The sequence below is a fragment of the Bombus pascuorum genome, chromosome 7 (assembly GCF_905332965.1).
Source record: "Bombus pascuorum chromosome 7, iyBomPasc1.1, whole genome shotgun sequence".
Classification (NCBI taxonomy): Eukaryota; Metazoa; Arthropoda; class Insecta; order Hymenoptera; family Apidae; genus Bombus; species Bombus pascuorum.
This window is the reverse complement of record NC_083494.1, coordinates 2,751,646-2,777,661: the sequence shown is the minus strand read 5'-3', so window position 1 is coordinate 2,777,661 and position 26,016 is coordinate 2,751,646. Positions and strand designations below refer to the sequence as shown.

The 26,016-nt window shown below is 31.3% G+C and overlaps 1 protein-coding gene across 3 annotated transcripts in view; it reads right to left on the bottom strand.

The window, feature by feature from the left end:
• Positions 1–819: 819 nt before the first annotated feature.
• LOC132909010 (uridine phosphorylase 1) overlaps positions 820–26,016 on the bottom strand; it is a 49,453-nt gene continuing 24,256 nt past the window's right edge. For 2 of the 3 annotated variants that reach the window (XM_060963585.1, XM_060963584.1), the window contains exons 2-6: positions 15,708–15,831; positions 8,465–8,626; positions 4,891–5,076; positions 4,135–4,467; positions 820–3,974 (exon numbers count right to left, since the gene is read on the bottom strand). In XM_060963585.1, coding sequence (XP_060819568.1) covers positions 3,792–3,974; positions 4,135–4,467; positions 4,891–5,076; positions 8,465–8,626; positions 15,708–15,831 — 988 coding nt within the window. In that variant the 3' untranslated portion in view covers positions 820–3,791. Of the gene's footprint in view, positions 3,975–4,134; positions 4,468–4,890; positions 5,077–8,464; positions 8,627–15,707; positions 15,832–20,145; positions 25,965–26,016 lie in introns of those variants that run through there. The other variant, XM_060963586.1, reaches the window with a different exon arrangement.

The following is a 26,016-nucleotide window of genomic DNA, read 5'->3' as shown; positions in this document are numbered from 1 at the left end:
TATAATCCATCTGTCAGAGTAATTGATCTCTAAAAAAAGAAGACAGATTAGTTATATCATAAATAGTGTTGCATATAAATAAATACGTTCACAGTGAAAGGACAGCGATAGCTGAATAATATTAATGAACTTACGCTAAACACCTTTCTCGTCGATGTTACATCGATTAAGTAGTAATTTGATAATGTTAAAAGATACCGATATAACAGTGAAGAATTTCTCACGAAATGGTAGTACTATTTCTCATGAAATAGTAGGATATTAATAAATAGACAATAAGTATCGACAATACGTCATAGGCATGTGTATACGACTGAGAAAAGTCATTTTTTAAGTTGAATACGTGTATGTATAATAACATTTGGTACTCCTCGTAATACTTCTCATTAATTTCTTAATACGCATCACAGATATGTCGTTGTTTATAGAAAACAAAAACATACAGGTAATAGTGTAAACTCAACTTATTCCCATTAATCTCTAATGTAGGCAACTCGAGATACCATAGTTTCGAAATATATTCAATCAATCCAATTTTAGATTTTAATCTTTCACGATGGTTCACGATGCACGTCGTGCCTCTCGCTTTACAGAGCCAATCGCGTTATCCCTTGGAATAGCGAACCATAATGTTCGCGAAACGTCAACGCGAAACTGCGACAGATAACGCGGTTAATCCCTGAAAAGCCAAAAGTCGACATCGATCGGATCTGTTCGTGTTACAGAACTGCAAGTAATAGACTGAATATCGTTATAAAAAATGCTTATATACGCGTGCACGCGTGAAACGAGGAAGAAAATGCGTGTCCGCTTTTGTACAAGTCACTTGGTTCGCTACTATCGAATAAAAGGATAATTTCAACTCTGTAAGATCTATTTTTCTAAATTATGTATCTGTATATAGTTTAGGCTGTTGGCAGAACATTGAAATCGATTCAAGACACTTCATACATCGATTGATAAATTTTGTCTACGTGGATTTCGATTTTTTTCTTGCAAATCACTAATCGTGCTAAGGTTAGTCAGCGTCAACGCTGATCGTTATCTGATTACGCGGGTGATCGAACAGGAATAAACGCGTTGAAACAAATTCGATTTCAAGTTCTGTCGCTTATTCTCCGCGAATTTAATATAACGGAGGTTATTTTTTACATTCGGCGCTCAACAACGTCAATGAAGGTATATCGTATAATTATATAACATTGCTAGCTACGATATAGTAAACACGATACAACATGGAAATCGGTAATCACAAAAATATAATTAACATACCGAAGCACCGCTGTGTGCAACGCTGCTGAACTATAATCGTAACACCAACAATTTTTATTTAACAATTACGACGAACTCTTATGCAAAGTTATACAATAAACATTAAACGGGCAATTGTGCGTACCATGTGATACAATGTTATAAGTGCTAATGCGTTAGTTTCTTTTCCCCAATCAGCGAACATTAGCGTTCAATCATTTGAACGATGTCAATCTAACTCAAAAGTATTATAAAAAGAAAATTTAAATCTTTCTAAGATTTTTATGGCTTTAAAATATACGGTTTGCTGGAGCAGTAATTAAATAAAAAACATAAAATTAATTTTACTACAACCATACATAAATTTATAAAAGAATGAACACCATGAATAATACATTTATTAATTAATATAATTACTATTAGTTGATATGATTTACTTAAAATTCGGTACATTTAGCGCGTGGTAGTGTTTTTGCATAAAAAATTCATCCAACTTTTCATGATGTTAAAAGTTTAAAAAAAAGGCCTAAAATAAACTTTCGTCAACTATTTACAAGAAATGTAAGGTTTGTCCGTTCCAGAAATGTTTTTCGTTGAACACATTTAGAAAATCCAGAGTTCATGAGAACGCAGATTAAAAATCTTTGAATATTTCCTATTCGTCATTCCATCACTTCAAAAAACCGAAAATAATTACCATTATGTTTTATTTCCGTTAACAAAATATTTAGTACGTATGAAAGCAATGAAAAATTTTATGATACTACTAAAGCCTAATACTAAACTCTTGTTTCCAAAAAATAAGTAAGATATTTTACATTTATAATAAACCTTTAAAAATCATCGTTACAATAGTATATAATAATGCAGTGATTGATTACGTTTAGACACTTCGTAAATATCTAGTTTAATTTGCCAACTTCTTACTTTTATTCCAGAACAAGAGTCGACATATCCTTCAATCAACAAATTTATATTAATACAAAAACACATACACACCTTAAAAATATATATAACATGGAATTCTTGCAAATATAGCTACTAATTAAAAACGTTAACTACATTTATTTTTCTATTTAAACTTCTTACGAAGTCTTCGCATCTGCCTTTTTCTTGCGTTGAGATAATCGTAACTGGTTTGTGATCAACTATTCTAACGTGTTTATTAGTTATAGAACTTCAACTAGTTGTAACGTTGAAACAGGATTAAGAATTTTATTAAAATAAATTATTCTTCAAATGTATTGTTTGGCACTAGGAAGCAAAGTTCCAAAGAATAAAACGAAAATAATGACAGAAATTTTGTTACTATATCTGTTTCTTTTTATTTTTGAATTCTTAATCCAGTCTCGATTGAATCTTGAATGCCGAGATTATCTTTATATATACGCCCATAATATATGGTATACATATATGTAAAAGAACCTCAATCGCATCACAAACGTCAGCTGAACGAAAGCATGCTTTTATTTAACTATGTGGAATGTGCTACTAAATTTCTAATCAACTACTAATACACAGAATCTTAACATTATCGAGTAAGATATTTCATACGTCCTTAAAACATAGCTAAAGGAATTTGCAGTTTCGTACTTAATCAATTTCATAATTAATAAAACTGCGAGCACCACAGGACTACAATAAACCATTCATAGATCCGTTGTAGAACTTCAGCACATCGTGTACAAAATTTTTCAAGATTTACATGATATTTTCCGTAATTAAAACGTAAAGCTTTCTTGGTCGATAAATGTTAAACTTCTTCATATGTCTTCGCATATAATTATAATCGCAGTCTGAAATAAAACTTTCAGAAAATACACGGACAATAGATATGTGGCCAAGTGTGGTCATTACCAATGTACATAATGTACTTTGGTAATTATATTTTTTAATACCTTGCTGTTTTGTACTTGGATTACAGCACCATAATGTGCAGCGAAACTGATGAGGTTTGTGACTCTTTGAGCTTTTCCTTTGTAACTATCGTGAAACTTAAATGCAACTTACAAATTTTACATTAAATTCTACAACGACACATAGGTACGCAGTGTTGGAAACTTAGAAAATGACGTAATACCAAAGAAACACGTTAGGAAACGACGCTGAAGTAACAGCGTAATATGTGAAATAACAGTTCGTTTTATATGTCAAATTTCATTAATAACTCGACATTGATAATTAAATACACAAGATTTACAAAAGTATGTTTATAACGCATATGGTAATCGAGGTTTTAATTTTCTATGTAAACTCTTTCCAAGAAATACTTTGTACGTAAAACCTATCCACAAAAAAAAAATTAAATAATTTAATTTATAAAAAATAAGAAAAAACATCTTCCTTTCGTTTTTTTCTTACTAACAATAATATTTGTGACTTGAATGTATATAAAGAAACGACGCCCGATCAATAAACTAATCGTTGGTAGAATCAACTAATGCGTGCTTTTTCATTGTATTTTAACAGTACATTCATCTGTTAACAGGCTCCATAACAGATTTTCCTGGCAATTCCTTTAGTGTCGGGCCGTCTCGAATTTAATCGTAGTTTTCAGATTCCTGTTGCACCAGTTTGAACCGACGCGGGCTTTTCACACACATTGATCCGTGGCCATCTAAGGAGAGGCGGCCTTTTCGTTGAAGATATCTCGTTATATAGCGTGCGACTAATTGTTGCGGTCTTATTTGCCATTCATTCAGGACTTCCTTCGGTGCCAGCACCTACATAGACAATGGTCAATTTAGCACAAACGATCAATAACAGATCCTAACGCTGCAACTACCAGCATATGTATATCACGTCGACCAATTCGTAATTTTTCATGGAAATTTTATAAATCTCCAATGGTACGTTCTAAGTATAAAAATTATGAAAATCTACCTGATCGCCTTTGAATCGATCTAGCAATGTTACGCAGACGACAGCAGACTTAATGCCCGCTAGATGTGTGAGTGCTCCAAACGATAGACTCTCCATCTCTATATTCACTACGCCAGCTTTGTGCAGCTTATTTAAGTAATCCATCTTATCGTTTTCCGTGAATTCACAGAATGCACCGTCCATACGCCCCTGTCCTTCGTAGAAATCATCGGTACACATCGTTTTACCGATTACGGTGTCATAAGGATCGTCACGGTGTGCTAGAGCCTTTAGATCGCGAGCTAGTTGTCGGTCTAACTTAGCAGGCCTCCTCACCACTTTGCCGAGCACAGGCTAAAACAAAAGTAAGAAGGAACAGTCAGAGGTGGACGCGACTTTAAATGCATGAAACCAAAGGAAGAAACAGAAAACTTATAGAAGTTTATAAAAAAATAATTTCCTACTCATTTGAACAATCTACGATCAAGGAACTTTTAATGTTAATGAAATTAGTCGCTATTTTGCTATTAGTTGTTAATTAGTCGTCGATGGAATTATAGTCATTTATTCTTATTTATAGTCATTTATTCTTATTTATAGTCATTTATAGTCATCTATTCTTTGGAAAAGATTGGAAGTTTGAACAACGCGTTTCAACCAAGACACGACGAGTCATTCGCTTGATCGAAGCGTGAGCATTGCAAAGCTAAGAACAGGGAAAAAGAAAGCAAGAACAGTGGGAATGGTCACATGCCGGATTCCACAAGAACTTCTTACCACTTCCAAGTACGACTTCAGCATTCCATCGACTGCTTCCTCGGAAATTACCACGGTACCGCCTTCAAGGCCGATCCCACCACAAGTACCAATCCTGAAGAATATCGGATCCTTCACTTTCGCGTGGTACATCAGCTTGATCATTTCGTGAAGCAAAATTCCAACCGACGGCATGCCCATTCCATGCTAAACAGAAAATTTCTTATATTTCTCCTCCTATCGACAATATTTTTTTCTTTTATATTTATGTTCATATTTTTAAGAATCGTCGATGCCACATAGCATTACTCAGAGTTGGAACAATTTATGGCAGGTACTTAGACCGCGTATAGTCGGTGAAAATGCGAACGAGGACGTGTAAATATCCAACGACAGCCAACGAGGCGATACTCCATTGATTTTTGTTGATTTTTTGATTTTAATATATTTATTATTTTATTATTGATTTATTATATTTTGTAGCCTCTGATGGAGCAAATTTCTGTGTGTTCCCTAGATCCTCTTTTAGACGGTCTTCTAAATTTAAAACGCTGAAAAGAATGAAAAAGTTCTGAACTTTGCCGTCCAGTCATCGTAACGCGATAAAGTGGCGCAACTTCTTTTCGCACCACTTGCGAGGATGAACTTCTCTATGGCTACGCAACTTCTTTTGTGTTTCTCGCGTCGTTTGACGTGTTGTCGCGTCACACGCATGATTTGCACAAAGCGTCGATAAAAAATAGTTTGCTCGACCAGCCGAGTAACTGGTGCATGGAGAAACCCATGGGAGAAGAGAAGCGTGTATGATTATCGTGGAAAGCTCGACTAGACGTTCTCCCTTCTACTGGAATCTCGATGTTGCTTTATGCTAGAACGTGCGACTTGTTGCTGACCAATGATTCCTATTACGGTCATTCGTCGAACGAAACGCACTTGTTGTATCTAGTTGGGAATTGTTAGCTTTGAAATTTCTAATCAGTCGAGTTTTATTCGTGTCAATAATTAAGAAGCTTTCCTGAGAAAAGCACACTTAAGATAAAGCGGTGAACCGAATAAACTACGTTGATGCTTTAGTTCCAGTGTTTTAATATTAGCTACGTTTGCATTGATAATTGTAATCAGTCTTAGAGAATTTTCTTCTTATTATTATTTACTACATGGATACAAATTTCATAACAATTCAACCATTTGACTAGGAAGTATAATACTCACGCAACTATTATTTGCCAAAGGCTCTTTTTCAGAAAACTCCTTACAACTTTCGACAACTTAAACGATAAAGTTTATAAAGTTCACAAAGTACCGAATTTAATTATAAATTATTGCAGTGTTCTTTCTTACTTTGCGTTAAACAGGAAAGAGGCTTGTTCTCTTCAAGCAATTTATTTCAAAGTTAAAACTATTCAATTTCGATTAATTTGCTTTTAAAGCATCCTTGAAACCAGAAACTGTTATCTTTGAAAAGTGATTTAATTTGTATTTTTTTCGTGAGTTAATTAAGAAGTCAATTAGCTCAGCTACTATCTCTGAATTATTACGCTCTGACGTTTACTTTGTTTTAACAAGTAAGAATACTTTCATGTTTTAAGGAAAATTTTAATACGAAGTCAAAACGAGAAATCAGACATATTAACATCTTCTTTGTTCTGTTAAGAATAACAGAAAGCACAATTAGATTGAGAGTAACGTACCCAGATAAAGTTTATAAAGTTCACAAAGTACCGAATTTAATTATAAATTATTGCAGTGTTCTTTCTTACTTTACGTTAAACAGGAAAGAGGCTTGTTCTCTTCAAGCAATTTATTTCAAAGTTAAAACTATTCAATTTCGATTAATTTGCTTTTAAAGCATCCTTGAAACCAGAAACTGTTATCGCAATTATGCAAAGCTTATGCCTTGTTTATAATTAGAATGTAATTTAAAGCTAAAACTGTACACTTTCTCTAATATAAAACCTGAAAAGAAATGGCTCCTTTGAAGAAAGTAATTGGATGAAGCAGATAAAACGAAGTAAAAAATGTTGTATTGATTATTATCGAAGATATATATATCTAATTAAGCAGAAATACTGCTTATGAAGTTATTTCAACATGCACAATTGAGGATTGAGAGAAATCGTGGTATTCCACAAAAGTAAAAAGAGTAATATCGTAGATGCGTTACAATAACTGAGGCGATTGGGATAAGATATTTAATTAATTAAATATTTCTTTATATTACCAAGATCATAGAATATTTTTTGTTTTATCTCGCTTCTAACATGTCGATGAAAAAGATCAGAAAATTAAATTGGAATAAAATATTCTGCATTATTTTCAAAATAATTTTGAACACATCACTAGCCAAATTATTAATTGTGCAACTATATTAATATCATAAACATAAGCAAAAGCACAGAATTCTGTATTATTTGGGAAATAATTTTAAATACTTTTATGTACATTTAATTTTGTTATGTCCCAAATTATCTTTGAAAAGTGATTTAATTTGTATTTTCCATAAAGTGAGATATATTCCAGATAATTTAAAGTCATAATATCATAAACTTAAGCAAAAGCACAGAATTCTGTACTATCTGGGAAATAATTGTAAATACTTTTATGTACATTTAATTTTGTTATGTCCCAAATTATCTTTGAAAAGTGATTTAATTTGTATTTTCCATAAAGTGAGATATATTCCAGATAATTTAAAATCATAATATCATAAACTTAAGCAAAAGCACAGAATTCTGTACTATTTGGCAAATAATCTTAAATACTTTTATGTACATTTAATTTTGTTATGTCCCAAATTATCTTTGAAAAGTGATTTAATTTATATTTTCCATAAAGTGAGATATATTCCAGATAATTTAAAATCAGGCGATTCTAGCATTTATCTCACGATAAATGTTGCATCAATTGGATAAATTTGTTCGAAAGTAGCTACTTTCCAGTCTGTAGAAAATAATCTTCAACATTCGTTGCTCAACGTTTTCTCATTATTACATAAACTGGTCGTGTGCATATTCTATCTGATCTTGGAAATACAATTCTGATTAAATCGAATCCAAGTTAACCGCGAGCAAATACGTTGAAGGCATATTTCATTCAGTTTCAATAAGCTTTTCAATTTCACCTACGTCCTGTTCTGCCCTCGAGAGAGGCTGCAGCGTTCCAATTTAATTAAATTCAGATCGCACGATTGTGTAAATATCCAGTCTTAACAGATCTTAAAAATTCTTGATTTACGTTGTTTACTGTAAGCCATGATGCAAAGACGATATTCAAATCTGAAAAAATGTGATTTGAAGTAAAAACAAAAAATAAAGCCTGACGTATTTCCAGCGATTTGCTATCTTCATTAATTATTCATAAATTACTTGTAAGCGAATATTTGCTTCGCCTAATAAATATTATAATAAATATTCTACTTTGGATATTTTATGTACCTGTTACTATGTACATGTATTATTTTACAATGTATATTAATGCACATTTGCAGCTTAAAATTCTTCACAAATACATGAAAATCCATAGTCTCGTGAATATAAAAAATAAAGAAATGAAGGAATAATTTTCGAAGGATAAACGTAATGTCAAGTATACTCACGCTAATAGAAAGGACTGGTCCGACTTTATACATAGAGTAACGATATGAATACTGGCTAATATCAAGAAGTGTCGTTCCTGCCGGAAGCTTGTGACCTATTTCCTTCATTATGAAGTGAGCAAAATCTTCCATACGCTTTGGTGTTCCTCCCATGCACACGAACTGTAAACAGAGTTATAGAATTAATTACATAATTGAAGAACGCTTGTAGAAATCATTGCAAGTGGCAGAAGACAAGCTTTTCAGAAGGAAAAGAAATCTTCTGCATTAACACGATCCAATTTCATGAAGAAGAAAAGTGTATCTGTAGAAAAACTTGTATACACCACTTCTTAGTTGTAAAGAAAGCTCAATGTTCCATTACAAAAGTAAAAAGGCCATTAACCAATGTCTATTAGCAGCTATATTATTTTCTATAGAAGTGAAGCTGTTACATTATCTTTCAGTGTTGTTAATAACTATTTAGAAAGGGAAATTGCACTGAAATTACTTGAAAAATAAAATTTAATTTAAATACTAGGGCATTCTCATTGGTACGTAGAATTTTCCAATAGAAAATCAAAATTTCTCAATTTTACCACTTACAGTACTTTTAGTACAGCACATTATCCACAGATAAATCTCTTGTAGTGGTTCCATTTATCTAAACTGTATTTATTGGAACATAGTTAATGCTCGTTTAATTGAATTCACTAATCCAAATGAATCCACTGATTTGAATATTAATTCATATTATTCAAATGAGAAGTGATAAATAGAAAGAATGAATGAACTTTTATTATGTCTGCTCCCTATCAAGTCCAAATAAATGGAATTCCATTGTATTGTATTGTGTTTTATAGCCGTGAGGTATGGAGAAATATTTCCCTCTTATAGTGTCCCATAATAATGCTCTTTCTCGTGTCATATTCAATTAAAAATATGTATTATTTCTAATTATTTAACATACTCTGTACCACGACGCTTTCATCTGACCTTCAGGCTATGTGTAGTCAGTTCTAGAGAGTTTTATTTTTAATGAAAGAAACTTTGGTGCTTCACGTAGATTATGGACTTCAAATATCCTATACATACGTTCATTTTATACCATAAATTTTAACACATTAACGTATCAGGTATTACAAGTAACAAAAATTAATCTTTCAACGATTAGTTTACTTTGCTCAGCTTTGGAGCAAATTAGCAGGCACCGAAATACTTCCGTGAATCACTGTACGCCTATATCGCGCAATTGTCACATCCTACAGGTGCAAAAGTCGGAAAGGACAGGTACTTTAAGGAAGATGATGGAAAATATTTTTCCATGCATAGCTCTCAAGCTGCCATAGGTGTTATAGTGCTATAGCTGGTAGACGTAGCTTGCAAAAATCTAAAACAGTTACATTTTATTATTATGAAGAAAAATACAAATTTTCAATCAAATATACAAATAAAATTATAACGAATATAATAAAATATACAAGACAGAATGGAGCATCGAAGAATTAAAAAATTATTTCCCACGTCGAATTACTTAAACAAAACCAACGGAGCATGTTCCTCCGATGCTGTTTGTAATTTGCAACAGTGGAATTGCTCTTTTCTCTAAATGGAACATAGAATTCGACAGTGTACAACAGTTGCCGACCAACGTACAAAATAATACCTCGAGGATTACCGCTGCTGTCTGTGTAGCCGAAGCACGCGCATAGAAGTTTCGCCTATTGTTCTATTTAGGTCACGAAACATTGTACTTTTTTTTAATGGCGTACCCTTCATTGATACCTTCATTGAACGTGAATACGTTGTGTAAACGCGGCTTCACTGATGGCGTAAAAGAGATCGCGATAAAAAGAATGCGTGCTCGTGGCACGTTAAATGGCTTAATAACATACGCGACGTAAATGTTACGTCCATAGCTTAAACGTGATTCATTTGCAAGCTACGAGAGAAATTCAACGTTTATTTAAACGTTAACCGACGATGAACGAGACAAATCTCTTTGGTCCTGTCACAAATAACGAGTTATTTAGTGACCTGTTAACACATCACGAGTCACCTCTTAACCAGAAATATTTGGGATTGTGAAATAACAGATTAGGAGAGATAAGTTAATTTCATCATTCACGCCCATTCTTCTAAGCATTAACATCACATGATTTATTTGTTCGATAGAAAATGAAGAAATTCTTACGTCCAAGAAATTCAGACCTGATGGACGAGTTAGTTTGCTTTTAATTTTAATAATAATTAAAAAATCTTCTAGCTCTTATGTTTTGCTTCATTTAGTTAAAAATTAACTAGCACAGAATCTGGATTATCAAGAAAATCGATTAACGAGACGATCGACAGAAAATTTCTGCCCCTTGCAGGGAAATCTGGAAAAAAGAAGAGTAGAAATCGAAGTCTGAAAGAAATCCTTACTTTCTTGCTTAAAAATTACTCTTCTCGTTAACGCTAGGTTTATGGACATTTTGAATACGTCAAGTTAACGCATAACACGTAGAAAACTTTGAAGAAAATGAATTTCGATATATATTTGTCTCGTTAAGTGGATAAAAGTTAGTACAAATGTAAACGGTTTGTGTAATTTTCCTCATGAAATTCGAAATGTCGTCAGTCGATATTTATTAATATCAATATTTATAATGCAGCTTAAAATAACAGATAATCTTTTCTTCTATGAAAAATTCTGATTATCTAAACAGCGAATGATCAGCTCTGTACGAGTGTCATATTTAATTTACATTCGCTAGAACTAAAACCGATCTAAAATTGACTTGTCTATGGATTAATGTAGGATTCTGTGATTTTAGATGCTCTTAGTGAAAAAAACGCTGCAGTAAACAGGTTGGACTAATAATTGTTAACTGTCCTGTATGTGAAATGTACATACAGAAGTATGTTACAACTACATGCTAAAAGTACACTATTGCCATTTATTGCACCATTCTAATATTACACACATCACTGCTTATGTCTATCGATATTAGGGAAATATCCCAGATACTTGAAATCAGACAGATGCCAGTAAGGTTTTCATCATTCCCAAGTTAAAACTCTAATCCTAGCAACGAGACGATTAAAAACGTGAACGTTAACAAACTTCTCAGATATAAATTTTCAAACTTAGCCTTGCTCGTTTCTTTTATGTAAAATACAGTGACTGTGAAAAGTATTGGCACATATCCATTTTCCAAGGAAACGTTTTTCATTGGAATTTCTACAGAATTTCATTCTATATTTCATTCTGATATTTTTGAATGTTTAGGGTCACGCGGAAATAGTGGCACTAAATGATGTGAAATTTAGTACACCTAGTCCTAATTAGTTAGTATTTAAATACTAAAATAAAAACGATAGTGTGCCAAAATATTTTGTAGCCAATGTAAACATATGGTAAGTATATCTATTATGAGCCATGGTTCTTGGCTCTCTTTATTATTGCTAACAAGTTCACCTGATAACACAAGTATGATAAAAACCTGGTATTCGATTACATGATGTAATTGTTTCTTGATCGTAATAGCAATGCGAAATAAAAATCAATAGATTAACTGCAACTGCGTAAGCTCGAACGATACACAATACGTAGCAGGAACAATAGATGACAAGATAACGAGTGTCCGCCACAGAAGCATTTGCCATTTATGAAAGTGAATTGTTTCTGAAAATCCAAGCAAACAAAAAGTTAGAATAACTTGCGAAAAGACGCGCAAAGAAATTGATCAAAATTATATCAAATAAATTTTAATCATAAAAGATATAACTTAGAAAAAACGAAGCTGGCATCCCGCTGGGGGTAGCCGCCCACATGCTATATTTATTTTTTATTTTTATTTTTTTTTTTTCTTCACCAACAAGATATAACACTTTACCAAATGTCCATAAGGACAAATTGTAAAATAACCAAAATAAAATAAAAAAAAAAAAAAATTTTAAACGAACCTGTTTAAATTTGTTTCTAAAAAGAGACGTAAAATAGTGATTCATAATAATTTATAAAATGATTTACAAATATTGCTTTATACATATTTATTGCTATCATAATTGCTGCATTTTGTTGCACTTGCACGTTGTACGTACTTTGTTTCCCAATTTCATCGTAAATATATGTTTTGGTAAAATTTTACAATTACAAAGTTTTTTAATTTCCATTTTCAATATCTTACGATAAATATAAATTTAGTTAACTCTACTTGCTTCATCCCTAATATAACGAATATAATTAATATCTAACGTTAACATTCACTGAAAATTACAAAATTTATCGTGGATAAGATAGTCCGATAATTAACGATCGATGGAGCAGAAATTTATAAATAGATAATAGAGATAGTAATACATCGACAATACCGTGTACAACACGTATATTGCAGTTCCGAACGTTATGCTAAATTTACGCTTGCAAATACACATTGTAGCACTTTTACATACATAGTTCATTGTTATTGGTAGTATTCCACGTTAATGAAAATTCCACTATCAGAAATTAGTCATACTTCATCTCTGAAAACTCGACTGATAGAGATTACTATACTGCACATAGAACCCAAACATAAACATTGCAATTAGTCAAGAAAGAGTTCGCACAAGTATAGAGAAAGAAATTGATGAGATTAATTGTGTTCATAAACATATTCGAAGCTGTATGCGGTACAAGAACCGAAATATGTTTGAAACAAAATAATAAAAATGGTTTTTGAGGTCGTTGTGACACTATAAAACTACTTCTTTGGGAGAGAAACAAGCCTCAATGTATTTATAGATAAGTTCAATATGTTTTAGAAAGCACCGATGTTCTGGCATTGTTTCAACTATATGCGTCAGGAGTTTAAAGGTGCACTGACATTAAAGTATGTTTCTGGGAATCGAATGCGTAATACGTAATTAGTATGTAGCGATCTTTGAGACAATTAATAACGTAACATTTTTTAGGTTACACGACAATATGCGAAAAACTACTTGTTCATATCTTTTATAGGAATTATAGAAACTTCTTCGTACAAATCAAAATAAAGCACGAATATGAAAACTTCACGTAACAAGTTTTAAAAAATTTCTTGCGTTTATTTTTCATTAGAAAAACTGTTACGCAAGGGACATCCACTATTACATGGTAAAGTACTTAATAGAAAAAAAAACAGAAAGAATACAGTTAATGGAGGGCTAACTATAATTCTGTTTCTACACATGTAGTTCATATACAATAAATTCTACTGTATATAAAAAAGCTTTTTTCTAGGAGAAAAATTTTCTACTATATTACATTACAGAGCCCTTCTTATAAAAAGAGAAGTCTCCCTATACATCAAGGATTGTTTACTACAGGAAAAGGAGTTCTACTATACATAAACAAAGTCCTTTTTATAAAAAAAGGAGTACTACTAAAAAACTTTTTTTCTAAAAGAAAAACGTTCTATTATATTACATTACAGAGCCCTTCTTATAAAAAGAGAAGTCTCCCTATACATCAAGGATTGTTTACTACAGGAAAAGGAGTTCTACTATACATAAACAAAGTTCTTTTTATAAAAAAAGGAGTACTACTAAAAAGCTTTTTTTCTAAAAGAAAAACGTTCTATTATATTACATTACAGAGCCCTTTTTATAAAAAGAGAAGTCTCCCTATACATCAAGGATTGTTTACTACAGGAAAAGGAGTTCTACTATACATAAACAAAGTTCTTTTTATAAAAAAAGGAGTACTACTAAAAAACTTTTTTTCTAAAAGAAAAACGTTCTATTATATTACATTACAGAGCCCTTCTTATAAAAAGAGAAGTCTTACTATACGTCAAAGAGTGTCTTATACAGGAGAAGGAGTCCTACTAAAAAACTTTTTTTCTAAAAGAAAAACGTTCTATTATATTACATTACAGAGCCCTTCTTATAAAAAGAGAAGTCTTACTATACGTCAAGGATTGTTTTCTACAGGAAAAGGAGTTCTACTATACATAAACAAAGTTCTTTTTACAAAAAAAAGGGGTACTACTGAAAAGCTTTTTTTCTAAAAGAGAAACGTTCTATTATATTACATTACAGAGCCCTTCTTATAAAAAGAGAAGTCTTACTATACGTCAAGGATTGTTTTCTACAGGAAAAGGAGTTCTACTATACATAAACACAGTTCTTTTTACAAAAAGGAAGGAGTACTACTAAAAAAACTTTTTTTCTAAAAGAAAAACGTTCTATTATATTACATTACAGAGCCCTTCTTATAAAAAGAGAAGTCTTACTATACGTCAAGGATTGTTTCCTACAGGAAAAGGAGTACTACTAAAAAGCTTTTTTTCTAAAAGAAAAACGTTCTATTATGTTACATTACAGAGCCCTTCTTATAAAAAGAGAAGTCTTACTATACGTCAAAGAGTGTCTTATACAGGAGGAGTCCTACTAAAAAACTTTTTTTCTAAAAGAAAAACGTTCTATTATATTACATTATAGAGTCCTTCTTATAAAAAGAGAAGTCTCCTTATACGTCAAGGATTGTTTTCTACAGGAAAAGGAGTTCTACTATACATAAACAAAGTTCTTTTTACAAAAAAAAAAGGGGTACTACTAAAAAGCTTTTTTTCTAAAAGAAAAACGTTCTATTATATTACATCACAGAGCTGTTCTTATAAAAAGAGAAGTCTCCCTATACGTTAAGGAGGGTTTTTTACAGGAAGAGGAGTTCTACTATACATAAACATAGTTCTTTTTACAAAAAAAAAGAGTACTACTAAAAAGCTTTTTTTCTAAAAGAAAAACGTTCTATTATATTACATTATAGAGTCCTTCTTATAAAAAGAGAAGTCTCCTTATACGTCAAGGATTGTTTTCTACAGGAAAAGGAGTTCTACTATACATAAACAAAGTTCTTTTTACAAAAAAAAAGGGGTACTACTAAAAAGCTTTTTTTCTAAAAGAAAAATGTTCTATTATATTACATCACAGAGCTGTTTTTATAAAAAGAGAAGTCTCCCTATACGTTAAGGAGGGTTTTTTACAGGAAGAGGAGTTCTACTATACATAAACATAGTTCTTTTTACAAAAAAAAAAGAGTACTACTAAAAAGCTTTTGTTCTAAAAGAAAAACGTTCTATTATATTACATTACAGAGCCCTTCTTATAAAAAGAGAAGTCTCCCTATACATCAAGGATTGTTTTCTACAGGAAAAGGAGTTCTACTATAGATAAAACAAAGTTCTTTTTACAAAAAAGGACCACTAAAGATAAAAGTTCTTTCCACAGAAAAAGGAGCTCTACTACTTTGATTTACCTTAACGTCGCCAAACATTTCAACGAGATCGTGGGAGCCGCTACCCAGAGCAAGATGATACAGTATATCCTGATCCATGAGCTCGATGTTTGGATTTCGAAGTCGTACAGATCCATCTCTATATCTAAAAAAATGCGAAACGCGAACAGCGTGTTAAAAATATATAGAACTTTATGCGTTGTATATGAAAATTTTTATTTATTTAAGTCTTGTAAATAGAAATGTATTTTTGTCGTATGTAAAACATGTACCTTCGTTACTGTTTACCGAGTTAATCAATTGATTGTTTACGGTTACACCAACATGTTTGATATAACTATACTGTCTTTTGTTCATAAGAAAATTACGTACATGTTTATTTGTACTATAAGAAAGCTCTTTCCATTATAGTATGCATTAATTACGTATTATTATAATATGTAATAACTTGTAGTTTAGTGCATGGTATATACAGGGTGCGCCGTTAGAATCCGGACAAAAGAAGTTTTGTGCAGAAAGTTGTTTATTTAAGTCAATACACAAAAACACATGAAAATGTTGTTATATCTCATTTAAAGGGTCCTTGCTGAGAACTTTTATTCTATGTAACCACCCTCTGCCTCTATGACCTGCTCTATTCTTGCTCTAAAGCGCGAGCACGCTGACTTCAACTGGTCGCGTTTAATTGTCGCGAATTCTGACTCGATAGCAGCTCGTAGGGAGTTGACGTTGGGGTGCCTGCATTTATTAGTTTGTCTCTCGATAACGCCCCACACGTAATAGTCCAATGGGTTTAGGTCGGGACTGTTAGGAGGCCAGAAATCTTTCGACCAAAACATGTCCACATTGTCAGAGAGCCAATTTTGAACAAGATGACTTGTGTGAGCAGGTGCGCCATCTTGTTGAAATAAATACGGCCTTCCAGAAGCCGTAATTTCCATCCACGGCTTTATTACTGTCTTCAGGACCTCCAAATAATCCTCCTTTGTGATTCTTTCGCCTTTTTGGAAGAAGTGCGGAGGCATGACGTCGCCCTCACTTGAGACAACGCTGAACTTTTCTCGCCGGAGAAGGAGAACCCTTCTCGAACCACTCTGAGGCTGCGTATCTCTTAGCAATGTCGTATACCGTCGATCTTGGGTAGCTAAAGAATTTTATAATTTCGACCGGCGTTCTCCCGGCGCGAAGACTTTCTATAATCGCCGCTCTTCTATCGTATTCCGGGTTTTGCTTAACGAGTTCTGTCATTTTGAGGTTATAGAAGACTTATTGACATATTTAACTAACTTCAGAGTCAATCAGCACAAACATCTGAATTCTAATATGGTGGGAACTACAAATTGAATTCTGTCCGAATTCTAACGGCGCACCCTGTATATAGCATATGTATGTGATACTATATACAGTGCTGGACAAAAGTATTGGCACAGCATGATTGTTATGATAGAAATGCTTATAACTACTAAACAAATTGATTTAAACAAAAAACTTTTTGACGTATTTATTTATTATCTATTCTAGTTTATTACATAACAAGAGCAACAATATAAATAAAATAATACGCAAAATAATAACAAAAATATATTTTTTGAACATTTTATGGGTGGACAAAACTATTGGCACAGTAGAATATTTACGCTTATAACTAATTACATAATAAACTTCTAATATTTTGTTGGCAGTCCTTTTCTTTTAAGGACTTCCTTTAATCTTCTGGGCATCGAGTGGACTAATTTTTTAGTGAATTCAGGTACAATATTGCTCCATTCCTGCAGAAGAACTTTCTTCAGTTCAGACTTGCTTGTGATATTATGTTTCCTAATTCTTTTTTCCAATTCGTTCCACACGTGCTCAATGGGATTCATATCGGGACTTTGAGGTGGTGTGTTTAATGTGTGGGCAGTATTATATATTATCCACTGACGAACAATATACGCCATATGTTTAGGATCTCGATCCTGCTGAAAATAGAAATCCCTGGGGAGGTTTAATTTTTGAGTACTTTTCAAAAGATTTTGCTTGAGTATATTTAAATATACATATTTATCCATTATCTCATCAATGAATATAAGTTCTCCTACACCCGATGATGCCATACATCCCCACACCATTAAACCACCACCCCCATGTTTCATGGTGGCTTGCAGATTCAGTTCGTCCATCTCTGTGTTGGGTTTTCGCCATACTAATATTCTGCCGTCAGATTTAAAAATATTAAACTTACTTTCATCTGAAAACATGATCTTTTCCCAAAAATCAGTATCTTTCGTAACAAACTCTTTCGCGAATTCCACTCTTTTCTTTTGGTTTATTTTACTGATGTAGGGCTTTCTTCGTGCTGCACGGGCAGAATAACCGGCATCCTTCAATACCCTACGTACAGTTTTGGTACTTACTTCTTTTTCACACTCAGCTTTTAACATCGAAGCAATTTCAGTCGAATTAGTTTTTGGATCCTTCTTTACAATATTTACGATTTTCCTTTTTTCTCGAATTGTTACCTTAGAAGGGCGACCACTCCTAATTTGATTCTCTAGATTTTCTTCACTTTTAAAGCGTTTTATGACTGAACGCACAGTAAAACGACTTCTGTTTATGATTTGTGCAATTTCGTTGTAAGATTTATTCATCTTATATAAATTTAATATTATTTTTCTTTCTTCAATTGTGGTTTCTTTCGTTTTTCTAGACATTATTACTCTTTCTTGGTTTTTTGTTGTTTAATAACTGAAGTCTCCAGTTTCACTGATCGAGTGTTATAATTAAGAAGATTAAAGGAAGTCCTTAAAAGAAAAGGACTGCCAACAAAATATTAGAAGTTTATTATGTAATTAGTTATAAGCGTAAATATTCTACTGTGCCAATACTTTTGTCCACCCATAAAATGTTCAAAAAATATATTTTTGTTATTATTTTGCGTATTATTTTATTTATATTGTTGCTCTTGTTATGTAATAAACTAGGATAGATAATAAATAAATACGTCAAAAAGTTTTTTGTTTAAATCAATTTGTTTAATAGTTATAAGCATTTGTATCATAACAATCTTGCTGTGCCAATACTTTTGTCCAGCACTGTAGGTATATAATTCGGTTCTGCAATGTTTCACAATATTATTATAAATTTATTATTTACTATACTATATCTATTAATCCACTGAGGAAGGTATAATTTTATAATATTAACGTTAGTTATTATGCATCGTAAATAAAATCTTACCCATTAAAAAATAAATTATTGATATATAGGACTGATGTTGTTCTATCATTTTATAATTTAAAATAGTAAATCGATTATAACTGATAAGAGCAGAGAAAATAAAATTCCATTGATTTCAGCTTCTTTTTACAAGCAGAATATTCATCCTCGCATCCTCTGATGACGAGGACGAAGAGGAAACCGATGACTGCGTATGGCAGAATTTTATTTAGTTCTCATGATATGAAACGCGACATGCCAATCTGTACGTGAGCAATGCAAAAACGGATGCGATGATTTCATGTTGCAAAAATAACAACGAATGTTTCATTATCGTTAAACGAGTCAGTTCAACGAATACCTATGTTATGAGAACAATTGATATTTTGATAATTATAAGACACGTACACTTCCTATGATTAACCTCGCAAAAATGAATTTAATAATCATAATTCATAGATGGACTTTGAATACTTATTTATATTGTCTCGTCAACGTCATAAAGTAGGATACTTGCACAATTCATGCGTAGTCTTCTAAAAAGAAAGGAAATATCCACAAAAATATCCACTACCATATTTACCTTCATAGGCATTAAAATATGAAAAACTTACTTCAGTTACATCAGAACGTACAATATTTTTAAGATAATGTAAAATCATGTACGTACGTGTATCGAAACAGGCCACAAGAGCTTTGAATCAGGTTCTTTGGAACTTTAAAAAACTCGAAGAACTGTTTCAGAAGACGCGTATACAAGCAAAATCCGATAAGTAACTTACATACTTCTAGAGCAAAGCTTCGCAAACTTCTATGGGCCGGAACCCAGTTCCGAGACCAGTAATTTTTCGCGAGCTACTCGAAGATTAGCCAAAACGCATTGCGTCGAGAGTTGATTGATAAGCAATTTAAAATTGACTTGATACGGATCTACGAGCTGAGAGAAACTAGACAGAAATAAGGATTCTCATCTTTCTTGTTATTCTGGTTTTTAACTGAATAAAATTTGAACTGTTCGTCCGACGATTATCGATGAATACAACTCTCCTAACGAATCTGTAATAGTAGAATATTTAACGCGAATTTCAGAAATCTATGTTCTAGAGTATCATATAAAGCAGAACTGAAAATTTCTCACCATACATCAGGTACACGACGATTTCATCTTTTATTTGAGAAGAAGGAATCTCGAAGCAAGAATAAAAATCAGCTCCCATTATATATATACTTATATATATACTTATGGATCACCATTCAATTGAACATACGTTTGATAACATCCATCATATCATATGTTATACTGCGATGCGTATATTAAATTTTGTGTTACGAATATAAGGTAACAATGCTGATTAATACAAGAACGTACAAACCTCCTTAAAACAATCATAGTGTCATTCAGTGCGATTATCAACAGCATTGTTCTACGAGATACTGTCTACAAGCGATAATACATGAACCTATGAGATATCTAACATTCTATTCTCCAAAGAAACTTAACCTTTTTTTTCATTCTCAGATTGTTCGCCTAAGTGTGTGTGTGTTCATAATCTTTGTTGAAGATTAAAATTATAAATAACATATTATACACACACACACACACACACTTCATGTATATTATTTAATCCAAAAAATTACAACGAAATTTAAATATTATCAAAGATGCAGCTTTATTTTTTAGTACAATGTGCTTCTTAGTTAATATATATTAAATTAAACTAAGTATATATGAGATAAATGTTTATTGTGAAAAATTTGCTAACGTAAGGTATGCTTATAGTTTTACATTAATGCTTATTCAATGTTTTATTTCAATTAAGCTAACATGCAGAAATATTCATACAATACAGTAGAGATTACTTAAATATGCTAATTGTCCCATTTTAATGTTTAAAAACTGAAATATTAACTTTTAATTCCAATACAATATTCTTAATATTTTGTGTAATTTTATATTGAAAGTAGTTTTAATGAGCGCCATTTATATTGTTTACAACATTGACCAAATGTAGTTGGTTCCTACTTATGGATAACCATTCGATTGAACATACGTTTGATAACATCCATAAGTTAAAATGTTATATAGCAAACATTCAATAGAACAGATACCATGGACAACAAAGTTCATCAGAATTATATAAATATGTATGGTAAAACAATGTCATACTGCAACAAACATGTTTGTATTTGTATATATATTTGTATAACATATATGTAGTTGAAAAAATTTACATAAATACAAATTATACCAACCAAAATGGGACTTTTAAATTTTAAATTCCTACAATTTGTGTTAAAACATTAAGCCTCTTGAGAAATAATAAATTTATTATGTAATTTTACATAATACATTTTTTGGGAGGCTTAATAAAGAAATTGCAAGATATTATTCTTTCTTATCAACATAATTCATTTTTTTAATAGTACCTGACTTTTTGTGCATCTTTTGATTAAGCCACTTACGTAGATAGAAGCAACGAGTAAGTATGTTGTGAATCAATCATTGAAAAAATAACAAACAAATTTATCATCCAAAGAAATAAAAGCTTCTATTCTCATATTTACTTGTTGCTTTTCTCGCAAGACTCCTCTTGACTGTTTATTATTCTTCGTCTAACCATTCATCATCTAATCCTGACTCTGTATCATCATCTGTATCTTCAATTAATATTTCATTTTCCTGCACTATCAACCTCTCTCGTATAAATGAATTTGCCTTTATATATTGCATGACTAAAAAATATATCTCTGTTTGTCTGTCATTAAGATTTGTGTTATATTTTGCTTCAATCACTTCCCTTACTCTTTTAAGAGTCAAGGTACGATAATCTGCATCCTTAAGGATATTAATAATTTCTTGGTAAAGCACTTGATGTGAAATCCTAGGTGTGACGATCTGTATTGTGTGTTTTGTTACAGTTCCTGAATATGTACAGACGTTTGTTGCATGCCCAATTCCACTACCACTATAATTGGTATTGTTTTCAACACCCTGGTTCTCCTGCAACCTCCGGTTCTGTATTCTTCGCAAATCTTCTTGGAGTAGTCTTATTTTCATGTCTTCAAAGCTTGGAAATTGTTCCTCGGTTTCAACAGCAATCTTGAAATCTTCGTAGCTGTTTGAGACACTATTTAATAACAATATTGATGCAATGTCATCTTGGATGAATATATGTATTTTTCTCAATTTAGAAATTAAAGTAGAAAAGTTTATTATGTGATTATCCATTTCCTCATCTTCTTGCATCTTACAGTTAATTAACTGTTTTATTAGCATTGACTTGTAAGCGGAATAACTTATGCAATATATATCATTTAATTTATCCCATACCTCTTTTGATGTTTTGCAATCATTTACTTTCATCAATGCTTCAGGACTTACTGTTATTATAATGTCTGACCTTGCCTTTCTATCTGCTATATCCCATTCTGTAGCATTTTCTGTAGTTCGGATCTTTTCACCAGAAACATATTCCCATGAGTTGTTTCTCATTAATGACATTTGTATCTGAGCTTTCCATTTATGAAAATTGTTCTTAGACAGCGGCTCTATATTTTCCAACGCGCGATTCATCGTTCTGTTGTCACTTTACGCTATACACACGTGGTTAAAGCGATTACTGATGCACTTATTTTCTAAATCTTATGTTTATATTTTTCTTTTTTTTAGTATAGATAATTCTATAAAGTCTATTCTATAAACAATAATACCTTTTCAATAAGAAACGGATGGTTTTAGTGGACGGACTAAGAAAATGGCCAGAACCGGAAGGAAGTGGAATCGTTCAAATGAACATGTCGATTAGAATCGGATGGCGCGTAAATCAAATTTGACAATGACCTCTTGACAGGATTAGAGCTTCCTGCTTAGGTTCCTTCTTAATCCTATATTATACAATTTATTCATTGTGTTAATATCTACGTTTCAGATTTATTTTATTTATATGATAATAAAATAATAATATATGATAAAATAACTACCTCGTTTGTAAAATATCTCTTGTTCCAAATATATTTCATCTTTCAAAAGTATAATTCATCTAGGTAAAACTACATATAAAAATAAAATATTATTTTTTAATTTTTAATAAATTTTCATTTTTCGTAACCCGGTTTTAAATTTTATTGTTCCCTTTTTCATCATATATTATAACATGAACTTTTGAATAAATATCGATCCGGTTGTATATTTATTGAAATACTAAATAAAAGATAATCCAACTAATACATACAAGAACTTATTCATCTTGTCAGTTGCGAGCTTATTGTTCATATTAACACGAAAATAAAAAAGATATAATTGCAGTATTTATCCTTATAGTTTAAATTAATTGCATTTCATTTATGATTACAGAGATTCATTCATAATTTTTTTGGAAATACTGAATCATTTAAGTGAAAGTATCAAAAAATAAAAACTACATACTCCTTACGCAATGTCTTATTGTTATTAAAATACTTCAAATCATATACGAAAGAATAAGAAACGCTCGAAACTAACCTTCGCTTTGAAATAGAAGAATTTAATTAAAGACGTCACCGAAAATCAATATAATCCTTACAGAGCTATCGATTTTCAATTATTACTATGCAATGAACGAATACCGATCGGAATACGGATTTTCTACGGATTTCCATCTATGTGACTCGTAGAATTAAATTATAAACGGTATAGATGAAATATCTCCTATAAATGAATGAAAAAACTGTTTAAAAATATTAAATCAATTTGAGTAAAATGTATATATTTAATATATTTAATTCGTTTACAGATCAAAACTGAAACAAATTTCTTATTTAACATTTTATTCATATTGGACAAATTGAAATATAATTAAATTCAAATAAATAAGGGATTAACGAAAGGTAAAACTACGTATACAAGAATTTTACCTCATATAATTTAACCGATATGTATTGATTTGTATTGACGTTAATTCTATAGACAAAAGTAAAGCCAACGCATAATAGAATTTAATTTTGTTGAGATTTTCAGGCTCGAATCCAATTATAGTATATGAGGATGCATCTATTATTTATTACAATATAAAGTAATACACTATTAAACACAGATAGGGTAGGGCTTTAATCAAGTCAATCAATATTGGATATGTAACATATTACAATATTGAATTGCACTAATTTCAATGTCTTCGACCTTAACGATTATGTACTTGCTATTTACACGAGTGATACATAAGTGATAGCAGTGTAAGTTGTAATTATCTATCTGTAGATCTATATTTTGCGACTCTTTCCTGTTGATTCCCTTAACTACATTCTACATAATTAGAATTCCGTTTGCGCGCTGAGATTATTAGCTTCGCGTTTGATTGCAATAAATGCATCAATTAAGTATAATTTTGAAGGATATAATTAATTTTGATGACTTTGGTATCGTCGTAAATTTTCTACAATTATATCATAGCACATTGACTTGTGATATTGAATATTCTATTATCAAGAGTAATTTGATAAGCTTCGTTTCGATTCTCACGTTGTATATAAAGCGCACATCCATTCGTAATATTTTTCGAAATTTTAAATAATTTCCAATTTCATAAGAATTATTACAGATTCTATATTAGATCGCAAGTAATATGAAATCGCTATATCATATAAATCCTCCATATATGAAGCTACGAAACATTAAATTTATTTATTTAACGAATGTGAATTTCTCTCAACTGATTCCATTTAATTCAGCTTGGATATACTATACTATGGAGATACTATAAGTATACATGTTTCCTTACATTTATCACTAAACTTATTCTACTTATATCATATATCGTGTTTTTAATTATTTATTAACACGTAAAATCTGTTCTCGAATAGCAGCATTGGCATTTGAGCGAACGTAAACATTTTGAGTTTGAATTGGATCTTCTTGAACTGAATCACTGCATGCAAGCTAAAAATAAGATCTAACTTTTTATGTAATTGATACCAGTTTCACGCTTATTTATTACGAGTAAAATATCGTAAAGTTGCCAATCTCGTATTTAGAAAACATTCCTCATTACAATTTCGTAGTTCAACGTACGTTGATGCATGTAAAGTGTTGCTTACAAATCGCTATATTTATAAACCTTATAAATACATAATCATCACGATAAGTAGTAGCGTTTAAAATTTCGTAATTTCTAATTTTTTATAATAGTAGCCTTGTAACGTACACGTAACAAAGCGCGAAGACTAGATAATATTCATGTAAACACGCATGTATAAGTGTAATGTCTTCGCACTAAAATATTTCGATCAGCATTCAACGATACATCGAATACTGTATCGATTATAACCTATCACCGCGTAAACATGCCTTGTAAAATGATATATACTATTGATATATAAACATGTTAAATTTTGCAAAATATACAATACAAATCCTTTCAGAATAAATGTTTTACATCTCAACATTATATAATTGGCTGTTAGAAACTGTAATTACAGTCAAAAATCACTGAAACAATTGAATCAAAATAGATATTACCTACCTTGTAGTACAAAAATATAAAATATAACACAATTTATGTGATTCATAATTCGTCATGTTGCAATTTATATTTTTGCGATTTATAAAGTTTAGGAAGTATTCATTTGAAGAGTTCAATATTATTTCTAATATCCATGATTTATGAAGAGAAACAAAGTGAAAGATAATATATTTCGCTATTTCTTGTCTTTAATAAGTTCATTAGAGATTTTACGTTTAGTCGATTGCTTGTCTAACTCGCTTGAATTTTTGGTTTTACAAATTATGGTATTCCACAGATAAAAATTTTATTGCGTCATAGTACATCTCCGTATTAACTAATCTTCCAGAATTTTCACACTTCCTCGCCATGTAAGATTAATTGATTATAACGTTATTACATCAAAAAATGGTTAGAGCGAACGTAACGTAATAACTTAACCTTCTCACTGCAATCGCACGTACTAATTTAAAACATATAAACACGTATCTATCTCATACTTTTCCTTTTTTAATGAAGTAACTTCACATTTCCTCGAGTGAGCGCTAGTTAGGTGATATAAATTCCTCCGATCTATTCTTTCGACACACTTTCGTAAAATATCCTACAAGTACACAACGAAGTAGAAAATAAAATACAAAGAAGAACCAAACGTA